The following is a 22,492-nucleotide window of genomic DNA, read 5'->3' on the forward strand; positions in this document are numbered from 1 at the left end:
ACAGTATAAATTATGTTGATGTTAGATGCAATTAATCGATATGACAGCCCTATTTTATATATATATTCTATAAATATTATATATATATATATATATATATATATATATATATATGTATATGTCAAAAAAGGCATTAACACCATTTAATTGATTAAATGTATTGTTGTGTATTTTAGATTGTTTTATTTCATAATATTATTATAATTTTAAATGTGATTTTTATAGATGTTTTCCTCTAAATTATATTATTGTTGACTACTAAAACGAATCCGCACTGTTATTTATATATATATTTTTTCAATAAAAGTAGTTCGAGTTTTTGCTTCAGCATCTCCTGACGGCAAAACGCCATGCGCCTCCATGAATCCACTCCGTGTTTTTCCATGTTGTCATACTCACCACTGGGTTGTGCGGTTTGTCTGTCTCTCTCTCTCTCTCTCTGAGTGTGTGTGTGTGTGAGAGAGAGAGGGAGAAGGAGGATTGCTACTTTCTCTCCACTGATAGAAACACAGAGCAGAAGTTGAGAGCGCGCCGCTCCGGATCTGTTCTGGAGGTTTCGCCGTTGTAATCGCGCACGCGTTCGTTCTGAGAGGATCCGTTGGAGAATTCTGCAACGAGAAGATGCGACAGAGCGCGTGATTGATCATTGATGAGCGATTGCATGATTGAAACATTCGTCCACCTGCAGCTGGAGACGCCGGTGCGCTGAGCGCGTCTTGTGGGTTTTGCGCTTTTACGCATCGGCTGGATTTGCTCGCAGGAGGGATGTGGAAGACACCTGTCGTGGTTTTCACTTCTTTATCGCTTCTATTGTCGCTGTCGTGTGCTGGAGATGTAAAATCGCGCAGCTGCAGCGATGTGCGCCAGGCGTTCACGACCAAAGGCTTCAGTCTCCATAATGTGCCACATCAGGAGATACAAGGTGAGGACAAGGTGCCAACATGGTGCCACATCACAAACTCGGGGTAAAAGAGGATTTCTGCTTACATGTCAGTTAGAAAGCCTACGCTCGGGTGGAGAACAGCTCGCGCTCATGCAGCAGGTTTGCCTATTGATCATTAATGGGGTTGATCAGTAATGATTTGTAAACGATTTACATGTAAACTCACTCATGGAATAACCTATAATGAATGAGAAAATCTCAATAATTGATCTTTGAAAACTTTTACTGCCACATTTGTCTTCAGTCTTCATGGATATATAGACCGCATGATCTCGATTAGCTGTTACACTCACTGAAGTTGGGTTACACTTTATTTTAAGGTGTCCGTGTTACAGTGTAATCATCCATTTTGGGACTGTGTAATAATAAATAACTACATTACTATAGAGTAAGGATTGGGGTTCGGTTTAGGGTTAGTTGCATGTAATTCTGCATAAGGTATAGTTATTATTACAGTAACTCCATGTAACGTGTAACAACGACACTTAGTTGTTATATAGTTGTTATTGAGCTGATATTATTGAACTGTTGTGCATCTTTGAGCATCGAAGTTGAAGAAGTCAATCTTACAGCACATATCAACTTTCAATCATTGTAATATTTGATGTGGTGTGATGAGTTGCAGATGGTTTTCATGTTGTAAATTATTAATACTTATATCTTGGTAAAAAAAATAACAGTTTTGAGACCAAATTACATTCAGTTTAAAAAGATAATATTATTAATGCTGAGGTTCTTTGTATGTGTTGGACTGTTAAACTTTGGTGTCCTTCTGCATGTTCAGAGACATTGACCAAATTCAATTGCAGAAATCATAAATTAATAAAAGCAATATTTTCTTCTGAAATTGACTGAATACGTTACTGAAAGCCACAGACACAGAAAGATAGTTATATTATAACAATGCACCTTTTTTTCTTTCCTCCATTTAGTTGAATCTCAGCAACTAAGAACACATAATTCTGCATCATCACACACACACTCATATAAAACAAACAGGTGTGAGTAAATCTCACATCTACCTGTGCATCACTTGCTTGTCATGCTCAGTAAACTCTCCAGTGAGTTTAAGGCTCATTGTAAGAGTTTTACTCCAATTAAAATCCCTTCATGCAATATAAACAGCCCCAGTAGGTGGCCCTGCTCACCCAGGAGGACGAGCCCCTGTTTAGCATTGGATTTATGGAGTCCTTAAGGCCATAGTGTAGCTTTAATTCATACTCCATGCTGTGGCATAGATAGGGTTTTCCCCCCTTTGTTATCTGTTGTGAAGTAATCACATTTGAGGGCTTCACCCAGTAAAAGCAGATTACTGTGGCAGGGACATAATGCAGAGGAAGAGAGAGCGTTTGAAAGGATAAGATAATACAATCATAATGTGTTTTATCCCACAATACAGTTGCATTTGCCTTAAAATGACATTTGTTGCTCGTTCAGATGGCAGACGTAGCATGACGTTTCGTCTTTGGTGAGATTATTCTGGTCCTTTAGTGATAAATTAAACAGGCACATTGATTTGAGCAAAAGTTTGATGATGAATAAAGCAAGAGCGCTTGAACACTGGGGACTGCAGGATGTGTGTACGTGAAGTGTTTTTATACATTTCTAAAATAGGATTATTTTCTCTTGTCCCTGTTGTCTCACCTGTGAGATGGTTCTCCAAGGGCTCGATCCCCATGAGCATCTGTGGTCTCATTGGAGGCAGCATCTCTTGTTGATGTTGGTGCACATCTACAGTATGTATTGTATGCTGTTGCATCACTGATCCATAATATAACAGCATACAGTAGCGTATACAGGAACTCTCATGCAATGCGAGTCCAAATCAGTTTTTTCTTTTTTGTTGACAAAAGCAATGGTCTTTTTTGCTCGTTTTTATTTGATGTTTTACGCTTTTCTAGTAACTGTTGAATATGTGTGTGTCAGAGGCTAGATAGATAGCGGGGCCAAAAAAACATTTTGCCACTGAAGTCAAACTTCAAAACGTTTGAATGCAATTGCGTTTGATACAAAATACCAAAGTTATTGACCTTTGTTTGAGTGAAAGACTGCGCAAGCACTTTTCATGCTAAACATTTCATAGTTTGTTCGGTCTGAAATGATAAGAAAACAGTGTTGCACATGAAGATGCACGTCATGATTTTGCCAAGTTAGACGCATTCCTAAGTTTGTTGATTCTGGAACAACATTTCTGTCTGAAAATGTTAATCCTACCCATATATCTACGCCCCTGCGATTCATAACTTATCCCTAAAACCAGAGGGAAATGTTGGTGAATAACACTGATTTAGAAGCACCTAACCCTGGTTGTAAGCTTAAAGGGTTAGTTCACCCAAAAATGAAAAATATGTCATTAATGACTCATGTCGTCGCCTGTAAGACCTCCGTTCATCTTCAGAACACAGTTTAAGATATTTTAGATTCAGTCCGAGAGCTTTCTGTCCCTCCATTGTAAATGTATATACGGTATACTGTCCTTGTCCAGAAAGGAAATAAAGACATCATCAAAGTAGTCCATGTGACATCAGTGGGTTAGTTAGAGTGTTTTGAAGCATCGAAAATACATTTTGGTCCAAAAATAACAAAAACTACGACTTTATTCAGCATTGTATTGATCTCACATGGACTACTTTGATGATGTCTTTATTTCCTTTCTGGACAAGGACAGTATACCGGACATACATTCCCAATGGAGGGACAGAAAACTCTCGGACTAAATCTAAAATATCTTAAACTGTGTTCTGAAGATGAACGGAGGTCTTACGGGCTTGGGACGACATGAGGGAGAGTCATTAATGACATCATTTTCATTTTTTGGGTGAACTAACCCTTTAAACATAAACTGTAAACTTGTCCCTCAAATCTGATTGGATGATTGGAATGTTGTTCCAGCATCAACAAAGACGTTAATCCAGGAACATGTTGCACTTGGTGAAATGAGTTTCTGCCATGAAGACAGTCTTTATTGTTTGTGGAACTTGGACTTCTGATACATCCACTAAAATCACAGAAGCACCAGCTGATTTAAGACACTGAGCAAAAATGACTCATAATTGGAAAAAACACCCTGCTTCAACCAGCCTAAGTTGGTTTGCTGGTCTCTGCTGGCCAGTAAGATGGTTAAGCTGGAGTGATTTAGAAGGATGTTGGGCACTTGTCAGGCTATTACTATGTGGCCTATCAACTAAACCAGCTAAACCGCTTAGCTAGGCTGGAAGAGTGATGTAACCTGTCTTCAGCTAGAAAAGATGAAATTATTGCTGAGAAAAGCTGTAGCATCATTTGTCTGAAGATGACATTTGGTGTAATTGTTTAACCATCTAATGCAATGACATTTACACATTTTTGAGTGTGGTGTGTGTGACCAAATGAAGGTACGTTTGCAATTCCTCCAGCATCTCTCCACTTTATCCAGTGCTTTTCCTATCTTTTCTGTCATTAATACTAATTATGTATACATTAACATTGACATCATCATTTTATCTATTCAGAAATGAGCTGAAATCCCTCAAGCATGAGCATCATCTCCCAGCTATCAAGGAATGTCCTCCCGAACTTTAGCTAACGTTCTCTCAAAGTTATGAGCAAATGTTCTTCCAGTAAGAGTAATAGAATGTTTTTTTCAAAGTTATCTGGTCTTTAAAAATGTTCTCAAAACGTTAGCTATTTTTTTTTATTGTTACATCGTTCAATGAAGCTTTTTTTTCTGAAATGTTTTAGTTGGACGTTCATCTAACTCTTTTTAAAATTTTTATTTCATTTCATTATTTATTTGTAGAGCACATTTAAAAACAACCCATGGTTGACCAAAGTGCTGAATAGGACAGATTAATCAGTAAAAGGATAATACAGTATAATAAAATTAATCGATACAATTACAAGCAATAGAATAAATAATACATTAAATATAATACAAGTGAAGGTTAATAAAGTGCATTAAGGATCTACATTTAGAAAGTGTTTTTTAAGCTTTAATTTGAAAGTAGCAAATGACAAAACTGTTCTGATTGATAGTGGTAAACTATTCCATAATTTGGCGCCTGCTACTGCAAAAGCTCGGTCACCTCGATGTTTCAGTCTCAATCTACGCACAGAGAGCAATCCAAGGTTACTAGACCTACTGTAAGTGACCTGGGTGGATTGCGGTAGTGTATTGAGTCAGATAAGTACCCAGGTGCTAGGCCGTGTAATGATTTAAAAACAAAGACTAAAATTTTAAACTCAATTCTCTGTTTGACTGGTATCCAATTTAGAGAAGTTAAAATCGGAGTAATGTGATCAAACTTTCGACTACCAGTCAACAGTCTGGCAGCAGCATTTTGTACTAGTTGAAGGCGCCCGATGGATAATTGTTAGCTCCGAGATAAAGTGAATTACAATAGTCAAGTCGTGAAGTGATAAAAGTATGAATGACTATTTCAAAATTCTTCAGAGAGAGAAAAGATTTGACTTTTGCAAGACGCCTTAAATGAAAAAAGCAGGATTTAACGACGGAATTAAGTTTGATTTGTTGATTTGTTGGTCGAACAGGAAACCTAGATTTTTTTGCAGATGAAGTAACATGAGGATTTAACTCATCAAGATCTAGAGTACCGGAGTCATGACGATCACTCCAAACAATATTACTTCAGTTTTGTACTCATTTGGTGCTAAAAAAAATGTGTGCCAGCCATAGCTTCACTTCCTGGAAACATGCAAGCAGGACTCCTAAAGAGCTTGAATTATTTTGTTTAACTGGAAAATACAATTGGGTATCGTCGGCGTATACATGAAATGAGACTCCGTGTTTAGAAAAGATGGAACCCAATGGTAACAGATATAAAGAGAATAATATCGGAGCTAGAATAGATCCCTGTGGTACCCCTGTGGTATAATTTAACTTAACTACATGTTTCAGGTTTTTTCTGCGAACTTTCAAAAGTAACGTCCCTATAATGTTTAAAGAATTCTAAAATGGAATGTTTCCCCCAATGTTTGAATAACCAAGAAAAAACTGTTTCAAATATTTATAAAACTGGGCTTTTTGAACGTTCAGAGAACAATCAGAAAAACATTTCATTTGAAAAACATTCTTAGAACTTCTGAGCTCAAAATACAAAGTCTTACAAAACAAAAGCGAACAGCTTTTTTTTTGCACTTGACTGGATAAGTTAATGGATAAGCCGTAGATTTCAGAACAAGCTTAATTTAAACCAGACACATGTGGGGATATTATATCACAGTTGGAGACACATAGAGCTAACGAAACACAGACATTTGAACATCATAAGTTAAATCACTCCCTGTTCTCCCCTACTATATCAATGTCACATCAGACTCATGGGTGTGTGAGAACATTCCACATAACACGGATCATACAATTCCCAAATCATGAGATTAGATTCCCATCTCTGGCCAGAATAAAAGAGACAAACCCAATTAAACTCTGTTAGTCAAAGCACACATATTTTAAGAGACATGTAGTGGGAAATACGGCTGGAACACACACACGTTGTGTTTTTATGTTCTATGGGGGCTTTTCATGCACATAATGATTTTTCTACTGTACCAATGGCCTGGTAAACCCTACATTATGGGAACAAAATGTCCCCACAAAGATGGTAATATCCGAAATCATTGTCCTTGTGGCGACATTTTATTCCCATAATGTAGGGCTTACCAGGCCACTCACACACAGTAAAGTAAAGCTTTTGTCCTCAGATAAATCATCCGGCTGATTAATCACACAGGTCTGATTGTTGCTCCTCTCATGAGCTCATTTGAGATCTCAACGGACCGTTGTTTGTGTGGTGAGCGTTCAACGGGTAAATCGCTGCCTGACAACACTGAGGTCATCCGGCGAGTGTTACATTGCATTGCTCCAGCTTCATCATAAAGAGATTTATTTGATATCGAAAGGGTTTGAATTGGCCATGCATTGTATCGTTTGTGTTTGCTTCTTCGTGTATATTTATCTTCAGTTTTGTAGTGTTACTTTCCTCAAACATTCTGGTTAGAGAACCGCTCAATACTGTACGTCAAGCTAAGTTTGTCATTTAAACTTTAGGCATTGAAATTTAAAATTTAAAATTCAAAATTGATGGAATGTTCAGAATTTAGAGTCAGCAGCGACGATGCTGTGTAATTGGTCTTCTTTCATGTATTTATTTGCATACTGATTTGTGATTGGTCTTTTTCAAGTGGAGCGCTGAAAAGGGGCGGGGCTACATTTGTAACTAACTTTTGTTTTTACCATTGATTTTTTGCTATCTTGAATTGTCTACAATTACAATAAAATGATTACTTTAAGAACTTTGCAGCTGGGTTTAACTACTGTCAAGTGTTTTTGCAGTTAGAACCCATGGTTAACTCAAGATCATTAGTTTAGTTAGGGCCGGTAGAAGTTTTGTTTGCCTGTTTATACCGCGGTCGATGTATTTAGTGTCCAGGACTGCGCTACATTATTCATTACTTGAAAGTAAGGGATAAATGTACAGTATAGAGCGAATGTGTCCCGAACGAGGGAGAAGGACAGAGAACTTATTAACTGGGTGTTTGTTCGGTACAATGTGAGTTTAGTTGTTTTCAGTTGCTTAGCAACATCATAACTTTTACGTTTGGAAGTAACATTTGATCAGTTCTGAGTGATGTAAGAAGGCTTCTCCTCATTTGTTTGTTATGAAAAATATTGCTCCTGTTCATCATGTTCAAAATATATATAAAGATGAAGTATTATTTAGTCACTGGATTTCTAAAATAAAATTGGTATTTCCACATGGTTATGTAGTAGTGGATATAAACCATGTTGTCATTTATATTTCCAGAAAAAGTAACTATTCTATGATTAGTGTTATATAGAATTACTCATGCTGTGAGATATGAGATTTTGTATGTACCGCCCACTTCTTCTGCTGCTATTTTCTTAAAGCCCTGGGCAGTTTGACAGATAGGCCTACTAAATAGACTTGTTTTGCTGGAGGAAAGTTCCTCTGTCATGTCGGATCTCGCATGTTCAGCAAGATCTCCGTGTTTAATATCACATCCACCTGTGTCTAGGGCAGCACTGTTGATCCCATCTGTCTGTTCCGGTCTCTCTGCTTCACTCTTCACTTCTGTCTTTCTTTATGTCCCTGTCTGTCGTCTAATCACTCTGCTTAATGAAAATCTTGGCCTGTAAATGTCAGGCGCTGGTGTAAAAGGCTTTGATCAGTGTCGTGTATGTGCTCGGCCTGTTTGTCCAGCGCCGGCGCATTCAACCACATCCATTTGCATTCATTACGAAACACAGCCTGCTCAAACAGAGCGCGTTTGGCCAACGTCGTGCCAGTTAGGAGGTGAACAGAGGTACAAAGAGAGAACATGAGGGGGAAAATGCTAATTTATGTGAGAAGAATGAATTATGCTGCCGCTGTCATCAGCACCAGGTGAGGAAGCAAAGTGTTGCTTGAATACATCAGAGGAATATCAAAAGAATACCACTGAACCATGATAAATTACTGAACTTTTGTTGAAGAAAGAAACATGTTAAGCAGCAAAGTGTGACTAAAGACTCAACAATTAACATTTTGTCAGTTAATCACCTTCATATCAATCCAAACAAATTTGACTTTCTCTCTAACGTGAAACACAAAATTAATGTTCTGCTTTTTCAGCCATTTTAGACACCCTGCTTACTTTTATTACAAACAAAACAATGCAGGACGAGGGTTATTATAGTTAATATATATATACTGTATATATTGCCACTGATGAGAGGAAAAAATGAAAATGAATATATATATTTATATATATATATATGTATATATATACTGTATATATATAAATCAATAAGGTTTCATTTGTCAAGGTTAGCTAACTTGAACTAACAAAGAACAATAATTCTACACTATTTATTAATCTTAATTTAATGTTAATCTCAACATTTACTAACAGATTAAAAGTTAATGCACTGTGAACTAATGTGAATTTGAACATTTTATGAACTAACATTAACAAAGGTTAACCTAAGGTTAAATACTTGCTTAATGATGGTTAATGCATTAAGTAATGTTATCAAATGAAACCCTATTATAAAGTGTTACCAGAATAACACTGTCCAGGATATTCCTGAGAACTATCTCATTTTATTTTCTAGAAATGAAAATCTTTCATGTTTGGGAGCGACCTGAGGGTGAGTACATGATGAACTGTCCCTTTAAGGCCTCCATTGTTCATAATAGAAACACATTCTAGTCCAAACAGTATATGTTTCCATTTGATTTCATTTGATTTTTTCCTCTCATCAGTGGCAATGGAGAAATCTAATATCTAACAATACAGTAGCTCCGGGGCTGTATATAATATGGCAGAAAGCTGTGATTTCTAGTCTGGCAGTTGCTTGATGTAAGGACTTCTGGGAAATCCTCCTCCAGTGCCTCCCGTGATGTTTGCAGAAACAGACAATTATTTATAGATTGATGTATTTATATCAAAGACTTTTCCTGTTGTTCGTTGAGTTGCAGACGTGATTATTATCATCCGTCTAAAGGTCAAAAATTATTCTCACTATTGTAACTGCCAAATACTATAGTGAAAATTGGCTATTCGCATGTCTTTATCTCTTCCGCTCGCCAAGTGTTTATTTGATAAAAAAAACAACTGTAATATTGTGAAAAATTATGGCAATTTTAAATAACTGTTTTCTATTTAAATATATATGAAAATGTAATTTATTCCTGTGATCAAAGCTGAATTTTCAGCATTATTACTCCAGTCTTCAGTGTCACATGATCCTTCAGAAATCACTAATATGATGATTTGCTGATGATTATTATGAATGTTGAAAACAGTTGTGCTGAACTTAATGTTCGTTCAGGATTCTTTGATGGATAGAAGGTTCAAATGAACAGCATTTGAAATAGAAATCTTGTGCAACATTATAAATGTAATTACTGTCTCTCACGATCAATTCATTGCATCCTCGCTGAATATAATCATTAATTTCCTTTAAAATAATGGGGTTTGATGGTCAGTACGATTTTCTCTATTCACCTCATATTAGACGGTGTTGCAATAAGTTTTATTTCGACTTGCCTAATTTGCATTTTAGTTTACTTTTGCTGTCATTTTCAGGAAAAATAATGATTTCAAGTGACTGCATCTGACATTTGAGACCGTAATAAACGAACTCAGATTCACTGTAAGCCTCGACAAGCGTAATTGGTTTTTCTTTACGTCTCTCAAATAATCCGAGCATAAATATGCCGCAAACTAGCTGGTGCCCCCGAGGAGAGAGGCTGTAGAAAGCACTTAATTACTGCTAATTAGGAACACTAACACGAGTGCATCAGGTGCTGAACACACAGATCTGGATTAGAGATTTATCCCTTCAGAGGACGCGCCGTCACACCGCCATTCATAAATTCAACATTAATAAAGCTCAAAGACATGTTTTTATTAAATGGCAAAAGCCCACAAAAGTCAATTCACATAAGTTAATTATTTGGACAGATTTTTTTTTTTTTGCCACAAAACGTCTGATTTTGATTTATAGCGTTTGGAAGGTGGGATGAGCCGAATGGAGCCCTGAGAGGGTTCAGATGTACAGGAAATAATGAAGGCATTAATACTGTGGAAATTGACTGGTACGGGAAGTTGTATCTCGGACATAAGGTGTTTGTAAGCGTGGGCGAGGTGAGAAGAACTCAACGCTTAGTTTTCTCTGTCAGTCGTGAGAAGCTGATAGCTTTGCTCTCTTGTCTTGCCGTCTCCCCCAGAGCAGCAACAAAACCAACACTACATTATTCCAGCCTTGCTTGCAGCTCTTGTAGGAACTGTCAGCATCATTTGGGAATGTTGTTGTTGTTTTTTTCCCTCCAAATGTTCATATTTTCTTCTACTCGTTTGTTTTCCTGCGGCCTGACTTTGTTATCTGTGATGTTCTTTAAAGTAGTTGATGTCAAGGAAGACTTCCAGATCAAAACCAGCTTCACTATTACTTTAGTGTATACTTAAGATAAGATATATCTATCTATCTATCTATCTATCTATCTATCTATCTATCTATCTATCTATCTATCTATCTATCTATCTATCTATCTATCTATCTATCTATCTATCTATCTATCTATCTATCTGTCTGTCTGTCTGTCTGTCTATCTATCATTTTTAAATAAAGTTTATATCCATCCATCCATCCATCCATCCATCCATCCATCCATCCATCCATCCATCCATCCATCCATCCTTCCTTCCTTCCTTCCTTCCTTCCTTCCTTCCATCCACCCTTCCATCCATCCATCCATCCATCTATCCATCCATCCATCCATCCATCCATCCATCCATCCATCCATCCATCCATCCATCCATCCATCCATCCATCCACCCTTCCATCCATCCATCCACCCACCCTTCCATCCATCCATCCACCCACCCACCCTTCCATCCATCCATCCATCCACCCTTCCATCCATCCATCCATCCACCTATCCATCCATCCATCCATCCATCCATCCATCCACCCATCCATCCACTCTTCCATCCATCCATCCATCCATCCACCCTTCCATCCATCCATCCATCCATCCATCCATCCATCCATCCACCCATCCATCCATCCATCCACTCTTCCATCCATCCATCCATCCATCCACCCATCCATCCACCCACCCATCCACCCATCCATCCATCCATCCATCCATCCATCCATCCATCCATCCATCCATCCATCCACCCTTCCATCCACCCATCCATCCACCCACCCACCCAACCATCCATCCATCCATCCATCCATCCATCCACCCACCCACCCACCCACCCATCCATCCATCCATCCACCCACCCATCCATCCATCCATCCACCCACCCACCCACCCACCCATCCATCCATCTATCCCCAAGGCAGCTGACATAAGGCATTCATCTCGTAGATGATAAAAAAAGAAGATAAAATGCCTTTTGTGACTGTTTTAAAATCACCTAGAATAGCAACACTCTGGCAACCTTGTGGCGAGTTTTGCACGGGCAAACCCCATTAAAATATGAATATCTACTTGGCATTTCGTATTAAAGATTTACTAAACAGGGCAAATTAGCATGGGAGCACAATCCCCAAAAAAGCACAGTTTGTTATTTCATTAAGATATTTATTTTATTTTTGCAATGTTAAAATGATGTATAAAAGTAAAATGACAAAAGAAAATTGTCTTGGTGAGATTGTTTACAAAGGCCAGACGATTGTGGTTTCATTTCAGAACACAGAACATCACATTAATCAAAAGGGTTTAAAGTGCAGCTCTGACATCTAAACCGTGTGATACTTGGCTTTCAGATGCAGATTTGTTCAAGCTACACTTTATAGCCCGACCATCTGCAATATCTTGCCAACTCGCATTTATAGGGAGTTTATGGAAGTATCACCTTGGCTGAACTGTGCACCTTCTTTATTAACATTGGCCTGCAGTGAATCACTTATTGTTTAATTTTTATGCGGCATTCTTCGTCTGCAGTGTTGAACTTTGACACTTTTACAATCTGTAGTTTGCCAAGCTGCATGTTACCATATTTAAGACAGATGTTTAAAAAAATAGAATCTGTTGTTTGTGATATTTTGTAATATTTACCTGCCATAATATTTTTAAATTTAACATATCTAGGTCTAAAAATACAGTGTATCACACATGGTGATCAACAGCCATAATGTAAAACAAAACAATGTCAGTTGTTTGACTTAAGTTATTTGGTTAATGAATTAACCTTTTTAAAATTATCTAACATTTTAAATTGTCCTGTTCATTTATTTATTATGAAAATTGTATCAATGTGCTGCAAAATAATAGTTGGAATGGTATTGTGCATGAGTATATTGTTTTTGTCTCAATTATGTTGTATTGATTCACCGATGTATCGGCCAATAATCAGTATCGTCCGATAAAGCAATTATTTTCACTATTGGCCATTGGCTGATTGTTTAAAAATAGGTGATGATCAGGGCAGATTATATCCTGTCAATCAAAAGGGGGCAAAACTATGGAAGCTTGTTTCCGCCACTGAATAAAATAAATAAATAATAATAATTGCGACTTTTTATCTCACAATTGCGAGATATGAAGTCAGAATTGTGAGAAATAAAGTCGCAATTCTGAGAAATAAAGTCGCAATTGCAAGATATAAAGTCGCAATTATGAGAAAAAAGTCGCAATTGCGAGAAAAAAAGACAGAATTGCGACTTTTTATCTCACAATTCGGACTTTATATTTCGCAATTCTGACTTTATAACACATAATTGCGAGTTTATATCTCGAAATTCTGACATCTTTTCTCAGAATTGTGAGATATAAACTCACAATTGCGAGTTATCAGGCCAATTATAAGGGGGGAAAAAGACTAATTTTTCCCCCCTCAGAATAGTTTATTTCTCACAATTCTGACTTTACAACACGCAATTTCGACTTTATATCACGCAATTCTGACTTTATATCAATCAAATCTGACTTTATATCTCGCATTTCTGACTTTATAACATGCAATTGCGACTTTATATCAATCAATTCTGACTTTATCTCGCAATTCTGACTTTAAAACACGCAATTGCGACTTTATATCACGCAATTCTGACTTTATATCACGCAATTCTGACTTTATATCTCGCAATTCTGACTTTATATCTCGCAATTCTGAGAAATAAAGTCAGAATTGCGAGATGTAAACTCGCAATTGTGAGAAAAAAAGTCCGAATTGTGAGATAAAAAGTCGCAATTACCTTTTTTATTTTTCATTCTGTGGCGGAAACAAGCTTTCATACAAAACAACTCATACTATGTGTGTAGGAAATGTCTTTGAATTTAGGGCAAGTTAACGCGACAATAACGCAGTAACAGTTAAAAAATGATAAAATGATGATCATTGAATCATGCTATCACCCGTAAGAAAATCAAACTGTTGGTGTCGGTAATTTAGTATCGGTGCATCTCTACTATATTAATTGCTTCTCATTTCTGTTGATCCTGCGATAATTAGGGCTATTAGATGTACATCTCATTTCTCCATGCCTAGACAAGTGATGTAGAAAGTACCTCAGTCTCCCCGATCTATTTTATATTCCCGTCTGCTTTATCAAAAGCAACACTGCTGTTAAAAATAAGACTGTCTCTTGAAGACTGCAGCTGACAGTGTAGCACGTCTGTGAAGAAATCCTTTCTCAGCTGAAGAGAGAGACCTGTGAGCGTTTTCAAGTCTGACAGCGCTGGGTCAGGGAAGCGATGGAGAGATGCGGTGGAGACAGAGCCGAGACGGACTCCATCTGGAGTGTGTGGACCTGACAGACAGTGGTGCGCTGGTTCTCCTCCACGGGCACTTCATTACACACCAGTCAGTCTCTCAGCAAGCCTTGGCCTTTAGCAACCACCTCAAAACACACCTGTGTGTGAGATACTGAGAGACGTTCTGCATTGATGATGCATAGAGGCCATCGTTCCCAACACCGGCAAAGTCCTTTTAGGCAAGTCATGGCACTCGGCCGCCATCTTGGCAACGCCTCCGGGCAGCTATTTCGGACTAACAAGACCAGGCTTCTATCTAAATGAATGGGCAGAGAGTCAGAACTGCACTTTCACTGGTCACTCACCGGGACATAAAAACTGCTTGTATAGAAACAGCAGTAAAATATGATAAAAATCGCTGAAAAAGTTTGATGACTTTGCCCCAAAATAAGGTTTAAAAGGTATTTTTCCCCACAGGTTATACGTTTATTACGCATGCGCAAGGGTTCTCGTCTCCGCTGTCGCAAACCTCAACTGTGCGCATGCGTCAGTGGAACCAGACGATAGGCTTACATGTTTCCCGGCTTGACTGTTAAAAGCAGACGATTGGCTTTCCAGCGGGAGGGGCGGGGCATGTGCATACAACCGCCATCTTTGGCGTTACGGGTTTTCCCTATATAGTTGTATTGAGGATTGAGGAAGTGGCATGTCTCTATATAAATTGTCTCTGACACCGGTCTGCACTTAAAGCGGCTTCCAAAACTAAAATCTTATTGTAAGTTTATCGTACAGACAGGGCACAGGTCTTCTTTCCAGCACTAAAACTCACCAGTCGATTTAAAGCCTTGAAGAAGAAAACTGAACTTGATATTCAGACATTTTTAAGTGTCACTTACATTACTGTTCAATATATATATATATATATATTGTTTAAATAAACTTTATTTAGCGTGGAATCATTAAATTTATATTGACATTACAGACATTTATAATGTAAAAAGATTTATATTTCAAACATTCTGAAAATATGAATCAGCACAACTGTTTTGAAATGTTTCTTGGTCTTTAAATCAACATATCACATGTGACACTGAAGACTGAGTAGTCTAATGAGTTGTACCAGTGAGTTGTTTGAAGAGTAACGATGCTGAAAAATTCAAGGAATAAATTACATTTTAAAATATATTCATATATAAAGCAGTTATTTAAAATAGTAATAATATCTAACAACACTTTGATCGAAAAAATGCAGTCTTGGTGAGCAGAAGAGTCTTAGGATTTTGTTCAAATCTTACCAACCCCAAACCTTTTGAAATAATACTTCTTGAAGACACTGTGTATAAGCTGACATGCATATAGTTTTATTGTCCTCAGAGAAAAGGGCCAACAAATAATTATCTTGTATTTTCACTATTCAACTGCAAATAACTTTAAAATAAATATATATTTTCAAATCAATGTTGGATGAATCATTTGAAATAATACAATACACAGCATATTCACACAGAGCAACTGTAGAAATAACAGTTTTGTACAAGGTTTTAAGCAGCTAATGACATTATTATAGAAACATTTTTAAATCAACAATGATGATATATATAAAAGCCACATGATGAATTTACATGTTATTCTAAAAAGGGAAAAATACAACAAACAAACAATCAATCAAAGTTCCATGGAGCAGGCAGTCTCTTGGGAGTCCTAGGTCCTACTCAGGACCCCAACAGGAAGTAAAAGCATTTTCGAGCTGGTAAGCTAAAAAAGGTTTAATCTCAATACAGCTACTTGAAGTTGAAGTGTTGAAGGCTTTAATGACATGCTAAAAACATGCTGCTCTAAACCTTTTTTACACTTTATTTATTGCACATGCAGATTTCATGACCACATATTAATTGAATCTACATGGAATGTTTGTACTTTAAAATATGCAGTGTCACACTGCAGGAACATTTCAATGGAATTGTGAAGCCAGAAAAATTTAGCAAAATTGTTACTCTTTTTCATGACTTTGCTGTGCAATAAGGGCCTGTTTAATTTCCTATATGCTGCCATATTCAGTATCATTGCAATCATGGTTTATTTACCTTCATTGAATTCAATCGATGTGAGAAGCTGAGTTGTGCATAAATGTGTTCTTTTTTTAATGGATGCCAGTAAATTATGTTGGGGAAAATGTGATTCCCAAACTGGTTGAGGCTTGATTAATGCTGTATGTACTGCACATTGATTTGATTTGACCTTTGCCTCTACTTTTCTTTTTAGTTGTTAAGAAACTTTAAAAAAAAAAATGAAGTTGCAATCAGCTATCACAACTTAAAATTTTGTGTTAGAATAAATAAGGTTAAAAAAGTTTAATTTTTTTTTTAAATGATATGGTAATAATTGTATTATATTGCATTTTGTCTTTGTGTATAAAGTGTTTGATTGAATGCAAAATTTGACTTTTTGTGGCGAATTAGAACAATTATGCATTGATAACTATATGCATATGGGCCACTATGGAGCCACCTGGGTATACTGGGTCAAGATGCACGTCTCCCAGTGAGGATTATTTTATTTGTCATACTCTATGATGTAGTTGTGTACTCCGTGTATATATAGATTCACGACTTGTACCAAAGGTATTACTGCAATAAAAACAAGCAGTAGGCCTACTCGAAAGTCCATTTTAGGCGTTGTGCTGGAGGTGCAGAGCTGTCTAATTAGGCAGTGGGGGATTTCAAGTGATTGCAGACGGGCTTTGTATAGTGTTCCTGGCGGTGGAGAGGGAGTATAAAGAGGTGTGAAGGGCCACTCGGCACTGCTTTAAGGGCCAGATCTCCCTCTGAGACACGGCTGCTCACGAGACTTCATTAAAACAGCTCAGAGCCGCACCGTTCCTGTGCCGCTGGCGATTTGTTCACAACAAGTGCTCTCTGCATTTAACCATGCTGTGAAGGCCAAACTTGAAGTTAAACACAACTCCCATGACCACAAGTTGTTAAAGCCGGCATGAAACGGAAGTTGTGATAGTCTTTTCTTCCCTATTGTGACGTACACTACCGTTCAAAAGTTTGGGGTCGGTACGATTTTAAATACTTTTAAAATAATTCTCTTCTGCTAACCATGGCTGCGCTTATTTGATTAAAAATACAGCAAAAATCAGTTATAGTATTAAATATTATTCCAGTGTAAATCAGCTGTTTTCTGTGTGAATATATAGTAAAGTGTAATTTATTCCTGTGATCAAAGCTGAATTTTCAGCATCACCAGTGTCAGTGTCTTCAGTGTCAAATGATCCTTCACAAATCAGTATAATATGAGGATTTGATGCTCAAGAAACATTTATTATTATTATCAATGTTGAAACAGTTGTTGGTCTGTCAGTTGTACAGTTTTTTTTTTTTTTTAGGATTCTTTGATGAATAGGAAGTTCAAAAGACTTTTGTAACATTATAAATGTCTTTACTGTCACTTTCGATCAAATGAATTATTCCTTGATAAATAAAAGTATTGATTTCTTTCCTCCAAAAAATAAAAATAAAATTCTCACTGACCCCAAACTTTTGAACGGTAGTGTATATCTGAGTGAAACGGCTTCTGGAACAAGAACAAATGTGGGCGGGGCTTGATTTTGTCTGTGGGGAATTGATTGGATGGTTGTGGTTTGCCATTGGTGGATCTCGTGTGAGTGACAGGTTGCTCCGCCCCCGTCATCAGAGAAGAGATTAAAGATTATGAGGCACACAAATAAAAATATAATAATGATGTGCACAGATAAATCATTTATAATTGTGCAATATACAATATTTGCCCATTTTAATTTCATGGTGACTTTAAGATTACAGTTTTGTGGCTTAGTTGTGAGACTAAGATTTGTATGTTAGTGCACTCCTAAATTTTGAGACAATTATACTGGGAAATTTTTTTTTGTGTGATTTACTTTGAGACAATTTGTTTTACTTATCACAAAGAAAATGACGAGATAGGAGAAAGACTGTAATAATATTTTCTTGTAAACATTTATCAAAAAATATACAAACAACTATATATATATATATATACATGCTTCCCATCGAGCTCAGGCCATGTTTAACCTGTTATATTGCTTTAGAGTCTACATGAAATGGTGTTTCCTTGTTGTAGATAAATGGTATATTCAATAAAAAGAAATGTATGGCAGTTGGTTGTTGGGTAAAAAGGTGTTGCATAAGCCATGTTTGAAGGCAAAGGATTGAAAATTAAGAAGAAAATATGTTTTAGAGGCAAAGTTATTACATTCTGTTGAAATTGCCAGTGCAACATGCTCCACCTGACTATAGCTGGAGGAGTGAAGAAGAGTCTCAAGACCATTTCTAAAGCATGATCAATGTGTGTGTGTGTGTGTTCTCCTGTACGTGTGGAGTCTTGTTTGTTTTTATTTCTCGAGTGGCTACAAGGCATATGCTGCTACTTGATCTCGCTGCTGCAACGAGAGTGCTTTGTTTTCATCTGACGTGATTTGAACATATTGCAGCTTTAATTCAGCTCTCCTCAAGAGAGACGCCGAGGAACGCTTGCCCATTACTCTCTGCCTCTGCCAGTGTCATATTTGAAGTGCAGATGCTTCTCATATAGTGGGCCTATGGAAAGGTTTTTGCTCAGATGTACATGTAGCTCTTGATGTTTCTGCTAAAATGCCCCACGAGTAATTACAATTGATGCATAAAACACTCTTAATTATAAAAGTTCAATTATATAAATGTTCCATTGCACAAAAGGTTCTTTAGATTTTTTAAATGTTCTTCACACTAAGAAAAAAAAGGTTGCTTTAAGAACTGTTCTCTGAATTGTTCTTTGGGGAACCAAAAATGGTTCTCATATGGTATCGCTATAATAACCCCCTTTTGGAAGCTTTAGTTTTAAGAGTGTCGCAGTGTGGTTTATTGAGAATAGACAAAGGTGTTGTACTCTTGCTTTAATGGCTGTCATACCAAACTTAAATAGCCGTCGTGCAGATACCATTAATATAATCTATTCAGCCTAACAAAAGGATTGTTTTAAGCCTCTCAAACAGGGTTCAGGAAAGCTCGTCTTTAGTTTCTAGGGGCTTAAACTTTCCATCACTTCTCTGCGACGGATTAAAGCGGGATGCGAGCGTGGCCGCAGTGAATTTGACTTCTGTAAGCTTATAAGCATCCATGTGTGAAATACATGAAGTCAGTGGAGAGCCCTTCAGCTCCGCTCTTAAACTCTCATATACGGTGGTGAGAAAGCGTTTGAGCCTCAGGAAGAGTTAGGCGAGACATGGCTGTGTTCAATCACCCGCCTGCCAATAACAGTAATGTATAGAAGGAGGATTACAGCTTCCTTCCGAACGGCGTAAATATAAACTTTACAGAAGAGAAGATTGCAGTAAGGATGAGTGCAACACTGCTTATTTAAACCAGCATGCATTTCAATGTTGGTAGACATTGTGTTCACCATTCAAAGGTGGTTTGCATGGTCATACTTTTGAAAGTCAAGCTTCCTGATAGGAGCAAATAGAGATTTCCAGTCTGATGTCATTGGAGAAACTTTGTAGGTTCCAAAAAAAAAAAAAAAAAAAATGTATTTAGATCTTTAGGAAATCTTCTATTTACTAGTTTTTAAAGATCTGAGAAACCACAACACTGATCTAAAGAACATTTAGTAAAACACTAAAATTGGTTTGAATCTCCAAACAAACAAATTCATAAATATATATAAAGAACCACGGAAGAACCATTATTATTTAAGAATCTAAACTGTAGTCAAGTGAAAATATTTTATTTTATAATTTATTCACCCTCATGTTGTTTCAGATCTGTATGATTTTCTTTTTTTCAGATGATAAACTCATGTTCCTCATATTTAGATGTTCATTACAGGTGTGATGATTTACTTACAATTATTTATATAGTATAGCTTTTATATTTTCATTTTAAATGTTAGTCATTTTGTTATGTGCTTTTGTCATTTGTATTAGTTTTTGTTTTTTATTAATATTTTTATTTAGCTTTACTTTATTTGTATTTCAGTTTTAGTCATTTTAGTGCTGCAAGGCAACATTTCTAAGTTTCATTTAAGATTTTTAAGTTTAAGTTTTTGTTTTATTTGATTTCAGCTTTATTTCATTTACCTCAAATGATTTTTAATAGTTTTATTTTTAGCTTCAGTTCATGATAGCAACACTGTAGAAGCTGTCGAGCTGAACAAAAAAGACACAATAATAGCATCTTAACTCGTGCACTGTAAAAAGTGCTACACCCACAAAGTAGGTTTTATATATTTTAAATATTTGTAATCTAGTTTATTTTATTGGTTTTATACAAAAAGAGTATCAAAATACTTCCTCTTTACTTAAAATATATCAGTTTTTATATAACAATATATTTTAAATAAAACCCATGCAATTTATTTGGGTAGTTATTTGTATGTGGTTGTAAATGTTATAAAAGTGAGTTGACAATGCACAATTTATTTGAGCAGCTGTCGATGTGACAGGTGTGTTCATCAAACGTAAATATTTTAAATTTTATAAGTTGGCATTATCCCTTTTTCACTGGCGGGGACTGCAGGCAGATGCAATATCTTCCTCGGTACTTCAACTGTTTGGTCGCTGCAGCAGATCTGAATTTCAGGGTCTGATTAACACGGTAAGTTGAGCAAATTTAGCCGAATGACTGGTGATGTAAACTAAAGTCACGCAAAATCGCTTACTCCACTAGGGAGCTGAGTTTAGGTTTGCAAATTGTATAGCTAGCTATCCTGCACACATGGTAAGCTAAGATGGCTGCACAGTGTGGTCGATCGGCAGACAAACAGCAGCAGTGTTTAAAAACACATACAAGTTACGTATGTAATAATTAGTTGCACAAATGCCCTCGGTTATATTTTTAGATTGCACAGATTAAATTTCGGGATCATATGCGATCGAAACGGTCGCAAATTCGAGCCTTCAGGCAATAGTTGTGCGGGCAAATAAGGGAAAGTAAGATGTGGTGTTTTATGGACAACACTTTGTTTTGTGTGTTGTGTGTCTTTGACAGAACTCAGAGATTATGTTATTATACTTTTGCATTACTAAAGCAGATGCACAGATTAGACTGTAGAGATGTATGTTTAGTAGTCTGTCTGATTTTAGAGATTTGATCCACGATATTTTAATGCTGCATTGTCAATTAATGACAGATTTTTGGTCTAGATTTTTAAACTATTTCTAACCTATTACCTAAAGAAGTTTACAACTGATTTTTTTCTAACATCTAACATTTTCCTGGTCTTTAGATACCCAAGCACTTTTGTTACCTGGGGTCTTCGAGCTTCACATCCAGGTAAGACAAACTTCAGAATAGATTCAATTACAATTTGATCAGATTATACGTGTTCTGTAAGTCCAATAGACGTTCAGGGAACCTCCATACAAGGTTAAAAACTAGTTCAGATGTGGACATATTTTATGTAATTTAATGTCTCATTTAGACAATTTAAACTTTTTCTGGACCAAACACTTTCAGGATGCATTAAATTAAAACTCATGTTTATTTCAACGTAATTTCTAATTGCAAAGCAACTCTCAGACAGTGTGTGTTTGTCCAAAAATCATGAAATCATTACTGTCTACTTAGGGCAGGCAGCTTAAGGTCCCTGGTTCGAATCTGATTTCTCTCACGATCCAAATATGTATAAATGACAGATGCTAAACTGTCTAAAGGTGTCAGTGCGTGTTTGTCCAAAAATCATGAAAAGAAACTTCACTGTCTGTGAATTGCTTTGCAATTACACATGAAAATTACATTGAAATAAATGTGAGTTTTAATTTAATATATCCTGAGAGTGTTTATTTGGTCTAGAATAAGTATAAATTGTCCAAATGAGACCTTAAATGATGTTGAAAATTGTCCAGATTGTCCACATCTGAACTAGTTTTCAACCTTGAATGGAGCTTCCGTGAACGTTCATCACAGAACACCTCAAAAAAAGTCGTAAAAACTTTCATTCTGGCTCCTCAGTGGACGTCTTTTCAATGTACGTCTTTGTGACAAAGACGTTGAAAAGATGTCTTTTGGACATAATTTTGTCTGTAGCTTAATTAACAGTAATGTGATGACCAATCAGGTACAGGCAAGGACAATTGCATTTGTTTTATTGTAATTCATCCTTTGAACCAGAAAAATACAACACTCATGCTAGAGTAGATCATGATATTTTAGTACCCATGGCATTGTCATGGTAGACTTCACTCTGGTCACATGTTCTAGTCACAGTCTCCATCTTGTATCCACCACCTTTAGCAACAAAAGTACAATTTGGACTTTGTCTCTTATCTCTTCTACCTGTCTGCTAATATTCA

General features: G+C 36.6%; 1 protein-coding gene across 3 annotated transcripts in view; it reads left to right on the forward strand.

The window, feature by feature from the left end:
* Positions 1-463: 463 nt before the first annotated feature.
* Positions 464-22,492, forward strand: part of gpc6a (glypican 6a) — a 210,728-nt gene continuing 188,699 nt past the window's right edge. For 2 of the 3 annotated variants that reach the window (XM_056258661.1, XM_056258662.1), the window contains exon 1: positions 464-922. In XM_056258661.1, coding sequence (XP_056114636.1) covers positions 766-922 — 157 coding nt within the window. In that variant the 5' untranslated portion in view covers positions 464-765. Of the gene's footprint in view, positions 923-15,891; positions 15,911-22,492 lie in introns of those variants that run through there. The other variant, XM_056258663.1, reaches the window with a different exon arrangement.

Source organism: Rhinichthys klamathensis, unplaced genomic scaffold (genome assembly GCF_029890125.1).
Source record: "Rhinichthys klamathensis goyatoka isolate OS25496 unplaced genomic scaffold, OSU_Roscu_1.1 h1tg000157l_1, whole genome shotgun sequence".
Lineage (NCBI taxonomy): Eukaryota > Metazoa > Chordata > Actinopteri > Cypriniformes > Leuciscidae > Rhinichthys > Rhinichthys klamathensis.